The following is a 13,960-nucleotide window of genomic DNA, read 5'->3' as shown; positions in this document are numbered from 1 at the left end:
TCAGTTCTAGCCAAGCAATCGCTAGATGGTAGTACATGGGTCTTGAGCCATCGACCAGACATCGAATGTGCTAAACATAATCACGCGCCCAGCGATGATCCTTCTGCACACCCTGCCCACCGCAAGCTTGTGGGAAAAGATGCGGCGATCGTCTCCAAACTCGTGAAGTCTGGAACTGCCCCTCGAGAAATAAGGACCTACCTCCATAACCACTCAGAAACACTTGCAACTCAGCGGGATATATACAACCGGATTGCGGCAACCAGGAGAGATCTTCGCGAAGGCCAGAGCAGCATTCAAGCCCTAGTCGACCAATTAGATAACGAGGGCTTTTGGTGTCGCGTCCGCTTGGATGTAGACAATCGACTGACGGCTATCTTCTTTGCCCATCCTGACTCTGTGGCGTATTTACAATGCAACCCGGACGTATTATTGCTGGATTGTACCTACAAGACGAATAAACACGGTATGCCGCTACTCGACATGGTCGGAGTAGATTCTAGCCAGCGGTCGTTCTGTATCGCATTTGCATTTCTATCCGGTGAATCGGAAGAGGATTACTCTTGGGCGTTACAACATCTCAGGTCACTTTACCAGCGTGAACTTCCGTCAGTTGTCTTGACTGATCGATGCCTAGCTGCAATGAACGCTGCTGCACATTGGTTTCCAACGACCAAAGCGCTCCTCTGCCTCTGGCATGTCAACAAAGCGGTCCTCCAGCGCTGCCGGCCCTTTTTTGTGCAGAAAGAAAACGAAACCTCAGAGCGGGCAGAAAATGACACATGGGAAGAATTCTACACCTCCTGGCACTCGATTGTTGCTTCACCAAGTGAAAAGATATTTGACGAGCGCCTGGCCAAGTTTGAACTGAAGTATGGCGAAAAATATCCAGAGTGTGTAGGGTATATCAAGATGTATTGGCTCGAGCCGTACAAAGAGATGATCATTAAAGCATGGGTGGATATGCACTTGCATTTCGGCAATGTGGCCACCTCGAGGCAGGTGGCTTATACTATATGCAATTGACAAGACGCTAATGGAACGTTCCCAGGGCCGAGGGTATCCATTCACTGATGAAAGCACACATTAAGAAATCGAATTTGGACCTTTTCGACGTTTGGCAAGCCATGAAGCATGCCATCGCAAACCAACTCAAGGAACTTAAACATATTCGAGCTTCGCAACAGTTACGCACACCTCTAGATGTATCCGGGCTCATGTTCGAAGCAGTACGAGGTAGGGTTTCGCATGATGCTTTGCGCAAAGTCCAGGGGCAACGGCAGTTATGTCTACAAGAGCCACGTCAGATTCTATGTAGTCAGACTTTCACTTCGTCACATGGGTTGCCGTGCTCCCACACCCTCGAGAAGCTGGAAGAAGAAGCTCAGGGTCTTCTGTTAGAGCATTTTCACCCACATTGGCACTTAAAGCGAGGGGTGGCACTGCCAAAACCTGTTCTGGAACCTCGCCGGGCTGCAAACCAACTAAATAGGACTCAACCCTTAACGAGCACAAGACGCGAACCATCCGGTTTCGAGAGAATCCAGGGTAACAGAAAGGCTCCCACTTGCAGCGCATGCCACGTGGTAGGCCACATTATGACCTCGAGGTCCTGTCCGCTGAAGTTCAAGGGGTCGCCGGTAGTACCTCTGCCGGAAGCTCGAAGTTCAGTCACATTTTCAGGTGCCACGGCGGAAATGGCTCCTGCGGGTGTCTCTAAGGCCCCCCCGGAAATCGTGCCAACGACCCAGCAGTCGCAATGTTCAAATGCAGTGGCGGATGCCTTGGCAGAGATTGATCAACCCTCTTCCTTTGCAGCACGCATGCCACCCATCCGTTCATCTCCTCTCATGAGATTTAATACGTCGACTGACTTGGGGTCGCTTGCCACATCAAACAACGCGCCCGGCAGTCCGCCAATGTTGACCGTTGAAGGGCCAACGGTTGAGCAAGTCCAGTCTTTGTCTGGTGTCACCTTGGAAGAGCCGCGGTACGATTCCCCGGGTGCCATTTATGAGAGATATGTAGCTGCTAGAAATGCGTGGTACGCTGCGCAACCTGCTGGCAGCATCAAGACCAACCAGCAATATCGCAAAGCGATGGGGCTCCCACAAAGATACGACAAGCGGAGTTACGAGTGGTGCTTGGACTACAAACAAATGTCGAAGCATCGCGTCACTGCGACAGGGTCCAGAGAATGGACGAAAGAGGAAATGATGGCGTATCTAGACTGGAGCAACCAGGAAGATGAGCGGATTGAAGCCCAGGTCGCTCGGGAGATGGGTGATCATCCTTTGGCTAACAAGAGAAGAGGAATGAAAGAAATATGGAAGAGAATAGAGGTAGACAGTAATGAGCAACAAGCTTTGCACTCAGCGAATAGCGCGACGGAGGATTGCATTGTTGTCAAGTTGTAGATTAAACTGGAGAGAGTAACTAGTTGAAATGATCTTCCAGCCGGGTCTTGCGGGTCTGTCCCAGCGCTAGAGGAGTGCTGACATAATTTGGGCACCTGGGTGCGCTAGTCTATTTGGGCACCCGGGTGCCCATGTATCAGTCGCCGTGACGTTTCAATCGATTGAAAATGACAGATTTGGTGCTGGCTTCCAATTTGATCTTTACAAGCTAGATCGCACTTCTTAGATCAAAGGCCCGGCTCGTCGAGCCTACTAAAAAAAGGCTCCGCTCAATGACTAACTGGATGACAAATTACGTAAATATGTAGGAGAGATGTGCCAACAATTTTGTTCGAACCGTGCATTGCCATAGACATCACGTGCCACTCTGCTACTACCTAACAAACCAGACACTCGAACGCGTAAAAAGTGATTTCAGCCATGCGGAAGGTGGAGCTGCGTTTTCAAAACTCATACTTGTTTTCACAATTTGCCATCATCTTCGTACCACGCACGCATTGTTTGTTCGTCAGCCAAGTCGCCACAACTAACACTTCGACCATGGGACAGTCCTTTAGACTTCTGGCGCCTCATGCCAGACTGAGCGAGGAATTTGGAGGGAAGCTCGGAGAGATGATTTACGACGGCACTGCCGAGAGACTGGTTAAGCTACTCGCCGTCCCCGTTCGGCCCAAGTTTGCCGTGAACCCAGACCGAATTGCTTCCCAGACTGCGTCGCAGAGCAGCCGTTCACCTGAACAAAATGAGTGCAGTGAGCTTCAGGTGACCGTAGCAGTCAAGCGGAAAGCGAATGCCGAAATGTCAAAGAGCCCTCCACCACTTCGGAAGAAGATCAAGACAACATCTGGAAGCCACGGACCGAATTCTCAATCAGCCACATTTTCTAGCCTCCCTACCGAAATCCATCAACTTATATTCTCTCATATCGAGAAATTTGTAGATGTGCTCAGACTCGGATTGGTGAATCGGCACCTCTGCGATATCGCTCGGGAACAGCTGCTGTCCGGTTTTTGTTCGCATTTTGCACCATGGGCCGGTCAAAAGATTGTCTATGTGGGACATGATACCGAACCAAATGACTACCCGCCCGGACTATTCTCGGACGCAGAAATAGAAGCCCTCAGCAAAGAGGAAATCGAGGTCTATGACGAGTACGAGCAAGACTATATTACCATGACACCATCCAATCTCTTTGACTTCACGACACCTGGTGTTTCCGCGATACAAGGAAGGATCGACATAGGACTCAAAACAATCCAGTATCGATTGTTATCCTACAAGTTAAAAGCTTCCGAGAATGCTGCACTGACATATTTGGGCGTGCCCGCATATATCCAGTGCGACCACTTTTTGCCCCGAGACCAACCGTGGGTTCTCCGAAACCTCACCACAAAGCAGTTTGTACGTGCAGAGGCCATTGCCCTAAAGCCGGAATTTATTCACGGCCCCGAAATTAAGTTTTTCGGCTTTGGCCACGTCGTCCTGTTACGCATCTGCTGGTCGTCTAGGCCTGTCAGTAGCGTGGATCCGGAGAATATCGTCAGAGGAATATGGGCAGGGCACTGTTTCGATATCACTCTACTGGCCAAACACCAGGAGGAGACCGGCGCCGGAGAAGGTTGGACCGATATAAGCGATGAAGTTGCAAAGGAGATTGCTACTTTCTGTGAAACCAATGAGGGCCCCGACTGGCGTTCGTATCTTTGTGAAAATGCAACACGATCCAGCGACTGGTGGTAAACGAGAGGCCGAGGTTAAAATACCATGTTGACTTTGGCACATGATTATAGCACACCGACTGGCCGCTAAGATGGGAGAAGAATGGCGAGATTCCAAGAGTGTTATCCATTTATCAATTTCGCCAGGGGACTTGGGGCGTCCCGTTTTTCACTTTGGCCGCTGAATATGTAGGGGAAACAAGATAATAGCTAGGTTTTTGAACTAGAAGTAAGGTAGCGGCTGTGGCTTGGTAAATTGACTGTACTTGTTTTATTTCCCTTTCAGAATAAGGCGGTGGGTTCCTATTGTTCTAGGCAACCCTCCCGGCAAGACCTGTAACCTGTAACCTCTCCAACTGTCTATGCCTAGAAGCCTGCCTGAACATGTGAATCTCACTACATAACCTCAGGTGTTTTCATAGGATGGCGTTCAATACTTTACTTCACCACAACATGTACCGGGAAATTGATGAGAAAAGCCAACTACGACAGCCTACTCGTTCATTGGTTTGGGATTTTTAATGGGTTTATTTAATGCGCCACGTATGGGCAAATATGGAAAGCCTGGATCTTTGAGGTGCTGGGAAAAGTTTTGCTGCCGTACATAGAAGGTAGGGGTTCCATAAAGCTCCCCGTGGTGTAGCCGGACGACATCAAATTCTCGATAAAGCTCTTTCAATATGAGTCCAAATCCTTTGTCTTCGACCATGATCATGTAACTCAAACTCGCATGCGTTACCTTTTGTAGCTGCTGGTGTACAAGTCAGTTAACGTGCTCGCTCCGACCTGCTGCTTCGGTTTGCCTAGAAGTCCTTCACTCAGCGCAAACTGCCAGATAAGGACATGGATATTGATTCAAGATCCTGATGACACGAATCAAATATTCCGAAAACAACGTCGACTGTACACTGCGTTGTACCGGTCTGGTACTGGGTCCGATGCCACCACAAGCCCTTGCCATAGGAGAAAGCAAACATTGAGGCTGCACAATGTCGCCAGGCTGAATTAATTAGACCAGACCCCTCCACTGGCTCAACTGCTTGAGCTGGTGCATGTGGGCTCCTACGTGCCTGTGGGACAACCGAAACTCCCTACAACTTAACGCGCATACTCTTAAGTCTCACCTACCAGACCAGACCCGTCTATAATATTGACCTGCTATGTAACTGTCTGACTACCTAGGTAGGTAGGTAGATGGGACAGTTTAGATACATAATGGCCTCGGTATTCTAACTGATAGTAGAAGCAAGCTAAGACCATCTAGACTTATTTGTTACAGAATAGCTTTCAAGTCCTATGCAATTATGGTATCGTAGTAGCTTGAAGGCCAATTGAAGAAGCAAAGCGCGTAGTTGCATATTTCACTACTCTAGAGTAATGCTGCATTGTCAGGACCTTTTCGTCACAGTACAATTTGTTTCAATAGGATAAGATTGTATTCACAAAGTATTTAATACATGAAAACCTGAATCGTATTTACTTACCTGCCGTCCATTCTGGAAGGTGCTGAGTCACAATATTCTAAACTGTCAATCAAGCTTTGGCTTGATTTGCGTACAAAACACCAGCTGCAGCCTCTTGGAAATGGCGCGCACAGTTACTTCGGAGCAACTTGCCAAGGGCACCAAGTTAGCATTCTCGCCAGTGTACAGGATCGTTCAAAGACAGTCATCAAGATATACACTCGCATGGCAGAAGCCGAGAGGATGAAGTTCATCCGTGCCAATATATCGATTTTCGTTCCAGGAGTTCGAAATGCCTGTGACAAGGGCTCAAGGAGGGCTTGGAGCTAATAGCTCAATTCATCTAATAACAGTCTTTGGTATTAAAGGTCCTTGGTTTTCCTCAAGGCCTTGAGGGACCAAAGGTGTCTATAAATACAAGAAGTCAGTGAGGGACTTTGCCCTTGGTCTCGTGACCGTAGCCCTTGTGTAACCAGCCATTTCCGTGTAACAATGCCTACCGTGACGATGAGACGGGACAAGCCGTCAATATTATAGATTATGTAGAGGGCCAAACCTTTAAGCAGCGTGGGCAGACTTTACCCAAGCAGGACAGGACTCGGTCATTTCCCAGTTTCGTGGCTACATGGCTCAGCTTCGCTGCCTTAAGGCGATTTCATCGGGTGCATTGACGGCTCAGCAGGCAACGACACGATCAGTACTTTTGTGAACGTCCCGAAGGGTACGGGCTCTACCAAACCGAGCAAGAATTCAACGAGGAGATGGTGAAAGCAATGAAGGACAGCAAGAGTGGATTTGCCAGGTGGCGATGCAGCGTCTGGCTAAGCATCATGAAAGACGACGATATTGCTCTGGCGCACAGTGACTTTGACCCTCGCAACATTCTGGTCCAAGGGGACAAGGTCACGGCCATCTTGAACTGGGAGATGTCGGGTTACTATTCCACTTCTTGGGAATACGGCAACGCTTTATTGCGGCCTGGGTCAGAGGGTGCATGGAGCCGGAGCAAGGCCGTGGACAAGATTCTGGAGGCGTTTCACAAAGAGCTCACAGTCATGTCGATGTTGAGCGAATTGCAATACTGATGACTCAGATATTCTGGGCATGATTCAATCCCACCCTCAGACTCATGTGACAGCACTTGGCTTGACGATTTCCCAGCCGACCCTCAAGGCGATGAAACTGCAGATGTCGTCGATTTCATCGGGGATCTTGTACCAGTGCCCTTGGTTTTCGTAGCATTTCCATTCAACCTGATAGCCTGCATTTCGCATGAGCTGTGCCGCAGCCTCTCCCAACACACACGGTACCTTGTCATCCGCCACCCCATGGCCAAGAAAAACAGGAGTCTGGCATGCCGTCTTCTCTTGCGAGGGGCAGTCCAACAAGGGAAGCCCCAATAGATCTCTTTCGACCACCTGAGCCTTGACGGGGCTAGCTTGCTCAGTAGCGTCCTGCGACTCACCGGGACGTGCGAAGGGGTCGTCGCTATCGACGTCATCCTGCACAGCGCTCTCGAGTTCATCTTGATACGTGAGATAGCCACTCATACCAATATAACCACCAATAGGGTGTTCCAATGACAGCAGCACGGCAAGCGACATGGCGCAGCCCTGACTCAGGCCTCCGATTATGAGGTTTTGGGGCTGCACCTTCTGGAGCTCCGTCGCTATGATGTCCAGTATCTCGCGAGCAGATTCAGCCAGCCCGTCTAGCTGTCGTTCTTTGCGGTACGAAGGATCTTCAAGGCGGGCAATGTCGAACCACTGCGTCAGCATCGACCGACCAAATGCCGTAGAGCGACGACGCTTGGATGTAGGAAAAACGAAGCGGGCACCGGGAAGTAGGTCTGTGAGCTTGTGGCCAGATGACGTGAGGCCGGTTTCCAACAGCTCTGTGCCAAACTTTTCGCCATTGGAGCCCAGCCCGTGGAGGAGGATGAGTGTATGACTGTGCGGTCCTAGCGGTTCGACAACATAAAGTCTCTCGCGTGCCGTGAGGCTGGTCATCGAAGATGAGCTGGGGGGAGACATCCCGCGTTTTGGAACCATTTCAAAGCTTGACCGCGCCCGCTCGTCTTGGGAGGAGAGTTGAAACAAGCAAAGATGAGGCGGGCCGAGAAATCACTCCGTAGAGATGGATTGGTAAATGTACGAGGTGCCTTACTATTGGCCAAGCTCAAATGCTCCGTGCCTTGTCATGCCCTTCGCCCCGCTGCCACGGCCCAACACCTGTCAATTGCTGCCGTGGGCGAGTTTTGTCCCAAACAGAAAGATGCTGGCCTTTTGTAACCTGTTGGCTCCCGTGGAGTCGTACTTGACTCATTGAGTCACTCGGCTACATGGCGATGGCGATGTTTGCAAGCTGCAACGAGGCTAACTGGAGTCAATGAACGAATCCCAACCAACTATCCCCGCTTCAAAGTTATGAGACTGATGATGGATAGTATTGGACGGCTGTTGGCATATGCTCAATGCTGTATCGTGCGCTTCCGCTGTTCCCTCAATAGCCTTGGGTTGGTACGTGCCGGAAGTATTGACGTTGCGGCGTCATTCAACTACGGCAGACGCATATTTGGCCCATGACAACAGATTGGCCTGTAGAAGTATTTGAAAAGCATTACCAATTTACCACTTCGGCATAATGCACCCACAGAAGTAACCACCAGAAATGTTAAATCGAAAGGATGGAACAAGAAATCCGTTATAGCCATATAAAACATATACTACGAACACTAGGAAATAGCATCTTTAGCTTCTTCCGCGCCATATTCTATCTGGCCGTGACTCATGCCACCCTATCCTCTTGTTGCATTGTTGGCGGCAGACTGCCCAAGAAGGTCTGCGCTGCTGCTAGCTGCTCAGTCGAAGGCAAATTAGCAATCATCAGGTACAAAACATCCTACACGTCAAGATTAGCACGCGTAACTACAGAATACTAAGCATCTAGACAGTCAATCAATGCCGCAACATACCTCATGCATAAACTTCTTGACACCTCGAATCAGCGCCCCAGGACCAACTGTCCCCAGAATCGTCGGTCCCCTCTTGCTTCTCCTATCCGTTCTCTGATCATGCCTTTCTGCTCGCCGTTCACGCCTGGCCATGTTCCTCTCGCTGATCCTGCCTGTCGCCGCACCGCCGGTGAGCAGGGCTATCAAGCTGCCGCTGCTCGCGGGATGATTCGGGTCAGAGTAACGCGAATGGAACTCGGGCTTGACGCCTAAATTAGCCAGTCCACTACCTGGATTTTCCTTTGCAAACTGGGCCTGGCCCCGTTTATCCATGTACTCCATGGCGAAGAGCATGCCGCGCTTCACGCTGTTCGGCTGCTTGGCCGCTTTTTCAACTGCATTTCTCCCTTGGGCGGTACCAGCCATCTTATCCAAGTCGGGGAACACCAGGGGCGCCGTTTCAGGCCACTCAAAATTCGTCGTCGCATTCGAAGCCTGCATTCTCTTACCCATTCGGCCAGTCGTGCCTTGGCCGGGACCAGATACGCTGTCCGCTGCCTGCTCCGGTGCAGCATCGAATCTAGCCTGACTGACGACTTCGCCGGACCGGCTGGGCTTCCAAGTCAGGATGACAGCGATGAGGCCGAGCGGCCGGAAGAATTCGGCGTTGATCTTGTTCAGGAAGGCGTTTGTTTTGGAGCGACTGTGTGCTTGGAGGCCGACTTGGGTCGCAATCTGCGCCGAGATGGCCACGGCAATGGTGATGGGCTCTGGGACGTTTTGCACAGCAACACTGGCGACATTAATGGCGTGGATCCACGGCGACGGCCTTGTTGCCAGGTTCAATTGCTTGATAAAGTCCATAAACGTGGGCTGGTCAATGCCCGCGTTCTCGAGCACAGGTGCGTATGCGTGGATGAACCCGCGAGCACGCTCGCCTGGTCGCCGCTGGGGAACAATGACCGGCACTGGCAGCCGATTTTTTTCGGATGGGGGCTTTGCTCGTATTTGGTGATTGGAAATAAACCGACGAGCCATGTCGTCTGCATCGTCTTCGGTAGCGGTTGCATAGTCGGGTGGCGGTTCGAGCTCGGTCTGCGCATCATCAAGCTGCCACGCCGCCTCATCCAACTCAGGGGAGGCTTCTTGGGCATCTTCGTCGCTGTCGGACGAAATGGGTTCATCTTGGGATACTTGTTTGCTTCCCTCGCCGCCAGCGACGGCCGAGCCCGAGGTGATGCCATCGCCAGCTTGGGAGCTCTCGCCAACCTCATTTTGCGCCCCTTCTGCTGCGGCCGCGGCCTTTTTCTTCTCGTCCTTTTTTTCTTTGTGGTGGTGAATGCTCTCGGAAGCGAAACCCATGCCGCCGGCCACAGCTCTCACAAGGCCACTTATTGGACCTCTGCGGCCGACTCCTCCAGCGCCAGACGCGGCTTCGTCTGATCCATGGCGGCCGGTATTGCCTGCGCCTAAGACGTTATCACGATGATTCGACATTGATTCAGGACGGGTCTCCTATGAACGCAAGGAAACGGGGTGCCAAGATGACTTTTCCCCAGCGAACGGACTTGGGAATTGAAGCATTTTGGAGAGGTATGAGCTCCTCAGCAAGAGTAGGCTTGTGTAAGATTCATCCCAAATGCGGAGCTATCGAACTCTGAGGACTCAGGTCGGCTGCTGATAGCTCATGGAGGCGTTTGTATAGTTTTGTTGTAATTGGCCGGATGGAATGGGTTGCTGGTTTTGGCATCCGTCACACCGGCATCATGGTATGTGGGGGATCGACAGCAACATGGAGATCTCGTAGAATTTAAAATACCAAGATTCTGCTGAAAGCTTGGCGATTGATATTTGTGTTGTGAAAACATGCTGCACCATAAGGGTTGCTTAAGAATAACGATTCTTGCAGGTTAACATAAACTACGGCAACTATCGAGCTACAAGTTATACATCAAAGAGATCTGGGAAAAAAGGCAGTTTGCGCCACTTCACCATCTGCTGCAATTCAAATCATGGAGCAATCTCTTCGTGATGATGCCGATACGCGCCGACGTAAGGACTCCAAAACACACCCATGGGGTCCCATGACTTTTTCAAGTGATGAAGCTCCATGATTCTCTCGCCCGTAAAGAGATCCTTCAAAGGCTCCTTGTATCGCATTATATTCGGAATCGTCCTCGGTGTCGCACCATCCTCGCTGCGACACAAGTGCAGCACATCATCTGCATATGACGCCAGCTTCTCATGGGAAGATTGCGTGGTGCACCAAGTCGCCACAACCAGATTAAACCCGCGATCCCGTGCCTCGAGGAACATGTGCTTCCCCGGGTCCGAGTTTCCGTTGGCCTCCAAGACGGCCGGATTAAAGGACTGGAGGAAGACCAGGGATCTGTGGGCATCCGACAGCTCATCGGTAACGGCGAGCCATTTCGTAAAGGTCGAGGTAATCATTTTGGCATAGATCTTTGTCAGTCGCGCGCCACATGTAGATTTCAACCCTCCATGAACATTCAGAGGCTCTAGCGCGTCATTCATACTGGTGGCATCGATCATCTTTGAGTCTACCCCAACGGCGGCGTCAATCAGTGCCGACGCGAACAAGACCGAAGCGGCTTTTTCGGCATCACTCGCTGGACCGAGATACCTGGCGGAAAGAATAATGGTAGGATTTCCGGCCATGGGCGCACCAGGGGGTGCCCGTTGGAAGACGAGCTGGGTGTAAAAGGGACCGGGGACGGGAAGCAATGCCAGGTAAGCCTTGACAGCGTGCTCCAACGCGGGAGGCGGGAAGACCATGACCCGTGTCCAGATCTTGTTGTTCGTGAGCTGGAGATCTGCGAGGGGATAGACCTTTATCGTGGCCGATACAACAACCCCATGCCCTTGCCCTGCGCCGCACAGCACATTGAATAGCGCTGCCTTTGCGCTTGTAGATTCTGCGTCGACGTTGATCACCTCTTCATCGGCCGTAACCATCCGAAAGGATACCGCGTTGTCGACCATGTATCCGCGTAGTCCCACATGAGCATTGTGTCCTCCGCCCAACAATGATCCGACAACGCCGACGGAATTCGAGTCGCTCAGGGGTGTGTAGAGACCATTCTCGGTGAGACACTTGAGAAGCCGGCCGGTCGTAACACCACCTCCGACTCGCACGACGCTAGCATCTTTATCAATGTCTATGGACTGGAATAATTTCATGTCCATGTATAATGTGGACGAGTCGACTGGGACAAAGGTGGCGTGACTACCGCCGCCAACCACAACGGTCAGGTGGTTGCTTTTTGCGAGACGGATCGCAGAGATGACATCTTGCTCTGACCGCGGTATGGTGACAGATGCTGGTTGTGATACGTGGAGGTCGGACCACCTCGATATGACGGCCGCGGTAGCATCTACATCAACATTTTGGGTGGTCTGATGCTCGGCGAATGGCGCCGGCTTTCGTTCGGCTGCCGCCATTTCGATCCGCCGTATTTATTGAATCACTGAAGCAAGGAGCTGAGGCAATTACAATGGCTGCACAGACGATCAAGAGGGTATCAAGACGCTCGACGTCTTTTTATAATCTGAAACCTATAATAGAGCGTTCAGGCTTACTGTGGCGTCGGTGTAGCTCCCTCCATAGTATCGTGATATAGCGTTTTGTGGCGTATTGAGCTTGCAGACTGTTGACAGTGGGCGTTACACCTTTGCGACACTCGCTGAGTCCTGAGCCTATGAGCATATGCTGCGGTCGTTGGAGGCTGTACCTGTGAGACGTTGCAATTCGAGGCCTCTAGGCGCGAATCTCAAGCGCCACGGTTGATCATTGCCATCAAGGTCTGGACCAGCCTGATGCGAGGCGCCTCATTTGGACTAGCCTAACGATCGATATTCTAGATCCGTCTATTCCAGCCGCGTATGATGCAGAAGATAAACGCCCTATGCTGTAGGCGGCTCCTACTGTACCCAACTTGTCGGCAGAGGTTCTTCTGTCTTGGGCTGGGCATGCTCTGTTTATAGCATTTGGTGAAGTGTCTCTTGAAGCTAGCTCATGTATTTGAGGATTTAATACATATTTAACCCTCATCAGAATCTGATATATGGGTCTATTCTCAAGTGATTTGCATCGGCTCCATGTCGTTCTGGCGGGAGTGCGTGAAGCCATGCGGTGGAAACAACGTCATCTTAAAGCTGTTACCAAGCCTCCGGAAAGTCATCGATTGAATGGTACTAAGCATAGCGTTAGGAGTTAAATTTGTAACCACTCTTTTTCGAGCGACCACATTTCCAGAAACTGGTACATATTAACGTAGTTTTTTGAGGTGTAATAAGCATCTTCCGAAAAACACTGGCTAGAATCTATACGTGAAATACGTTTTACTAACTTGGAACACTTTTTTGGGGGCGAATTGACCCGGCGTGCATTGGTTTGCGTCTTACAATCCTTTTTTTAGGCTGCGGCGCTGCTGTGCGCCTCGGGCAGTTGAATCCGAAGCGGGTGGTAATAACCAGACAAGAAATGGATAAGTGACACCATGTAACGACGTGATTGTCAGCTACAATATATACTACAGATGAATGATGGTCCCCAAGTTGTCAATTATCGGGATTTTATCGTAAACGCACCCTCTACGTACATGTCGCATATTCTAGATGCAATAGGCTCCTCATCCACCCCTTGCTTGTTAAAACCCTCCCGCGGCGCAGATTTTAGCAGCCTGGGCAGTATACTTGCGATAAGCAGTAGGAACAGCCGACCGCTGCACTTTTTGGCAAAGAGTAGCAGCATCCATAGTTTTCCAGCCACAAATAGCCGTCATGTTCTTGAAGAATTCGCTCGCGGAGTAAGCGGCATCCATATCACAACAAATATCCTCGTAATACATGGCACGCTGCTGGAAAATTCCAACACTGTCGTGGCCAGAGCCAATCCCGTTGTTCGGGTACTTCAGAGACGCCGGGACACCGTTATTAGCCAAGATGCGCAAGCTCGACTGACCCGTGTTAGTTTCTTATCATAGTCTCTCCAAAGTGAGCAGGGTGCACGAACCTCGGTGAGACCAGTAGCAATGGCAGGCTTGCAGCCCTGTTTTCCGAGTCCCTGTTTCTTGGTTTGGGCAATGATAGCTTGAGCGTGGCGGTCTTGAGACGCGTTCAGGCCGGGGAGGTTGCCCGAGCCGCCCGAAGGAGGAGGATCGCCGCCGTTGCACTCGCCAGTAACCATGTTGGATGTTCCGGTCTTGACGTACCAGTAGGCTATGTAGCAGCCGTCAGAGGTCTTATCCTAGAGACTGTCGCCTGAGATGCTCTCTCCGCGGGTCTGACAAGTCACTTCCACATCCTCCCCAAGCTGGTATTGCTTGACTACGTTGTATTTGGACCGGTGCCTTGACGAGCCATGTAAGCTTCAGGCACATCTAGCTT

The 13,960-nt window shown here is 50.9% G+C and overlaps 6 protein-coding genes across 6 annotated transcripts; 2 read left to right on the top strand and 4 right to left on the bottom strand.

Annotated features, from left to right (window-relative positions):
* The first annotated feature begins 2,893 nt into the window (after positions 1–2,893).
* Positions 2,894–4,397, top strand: J3458_013380 (uncharacterized protein). The gene has a single exon (XM_007816831.2). The coding sequence runs from the start codon at positions 2,958–2,960 to the stop codon at positions 4,155–4,157; it is 1,200 nt and encodes a 399-aa protein (XP_007815022.2). The 5' UTR covers positions 2,894–2,957; the 3' UTR covers positions 4,158–4,397.
* A 2,031-nt stretch (positions 4,398–6,428) lies between these two features.
* J3458_013379 (uncharacterized protein) lies at positions 6,429–6,683 on the top strand (the record flags this gene model as incomplete). Its single annotated transcript, XM_066120409.1, has 1 exon — positions 6,429–6,683. One exon carries the CDS (start codon positions 6,429–6,431, stop codon positions 6,681–6,683), a length of 255 nt encoding a protein of 84 aa, XP_065974696.1.
* On the bottom strand, positions 6,502–7,686 carry J3458_013378 (uncharacterized protein). The gene has a single exon (XM_007816830.2). The coding sequence runs from the start codon at positions 7,647–7,649 to the stop codon at positions 6,726–6,728; it is 924 nt and encodes a 307-aa protein (XP_007815021.2). The 5' UTR covers positions 7,650–7,686; the 3' UTR covers positions 6,502–6,725.
* A 699-nt stretch (positions 7,687–8,385) lies between these two features.
* J3458_013377 (uncharacterized protein) lies at positions 8,386–10,048 on the bottom strand (the record flags this gene model as incomplete). Its single annotated transcript, XM_007816829.2, has 2 exons — positions 8,386–8,499; positions 8,573–10,048. The coding sequence occupies 2 exons, from the start codon at positions 10,046–10,048 to the stop codon at positions 8,386–8,388; spliced, it is 1,590 nt and encodes a 529-aa protein (XP_007815020.2).
* On the bottom strand, positions 9,697–12,607 carry J3458_013376 (uncharacterized protein). The gene has a single exon (XM_066120408.1). The coding sequence runs from the start codon at positions 12,011–12,013 to the stop codon at positions 10,562–10,564; it is 1,452 nt and encodes a 483-aa protein (XP_065974695.1). The 5' UTR covers positions 12,014–12,607; the 3' UTR covers positions 9,697–10,561.
* A 614-nt stretch (positions 12,608–13,221) lies between these two features.
* On the bottom strand, positions 13,222–13,760 carry J3458_013375 (uncharacterized protein; the record flags this gene model as incomplete). The annotated part of the gene is made up of 2 exons (XM_007816828.2): positions 13,222–13,530; positions 13,587–13,760. The coding sequence occupies 2 exons, from the start codon at positions 13,758–13,760 to the stop codon at positions 13,222–13,224; spliced, it is 483 nt and encodes a 160-aa protein (XP_007815019.1).
* Positions 13,761–13,960: the final 200 nt, after the last annotated feature.

The sequence above is a fragment of the Metarhizium acridum genome (genome assembly GCF_019434415.1).
Source record: "Metarhizium acridum strain ARSEF 324 chromosome Unknown scaffold_276, whole genome shotgun sequence".
Classification (NCBI taxonomy): Eukaryota; Fungi; Ascomycota; class Sordariomycetes; order Hypocreales; family Clavicipitaceae; genus Metarhizium; species Metarhizium acridum.
The sequence above is the reverse complement of the archived record's forward strand: the minus strand, read 5'-3'. Positions and strand labels throughout refer to the sequence as shown.

Coding starts and splice junctions, on each gene's coding strand:
- J3458_013378 (XM_007816830.2), bottom strand. CDS start 7,649: ATGGTTCCAAAACGCGGGATGTCTCCCCCCAGCTCATCTTCGATGACC.
- J3458_013376 (XM_066120408.1), bottom strand. CDS start 12,013: ATGGCGGCAGCCGAACGAAAGCCGGCGCCATTCGCCGAGCATCAGACC.
- J3458_013380 (XM_007816831.2), top strand. CDS start 2,958: ATGGGACAGTCCTTTAGACTTCTGGCGCCTCATGCCAGACTGAGCGAG.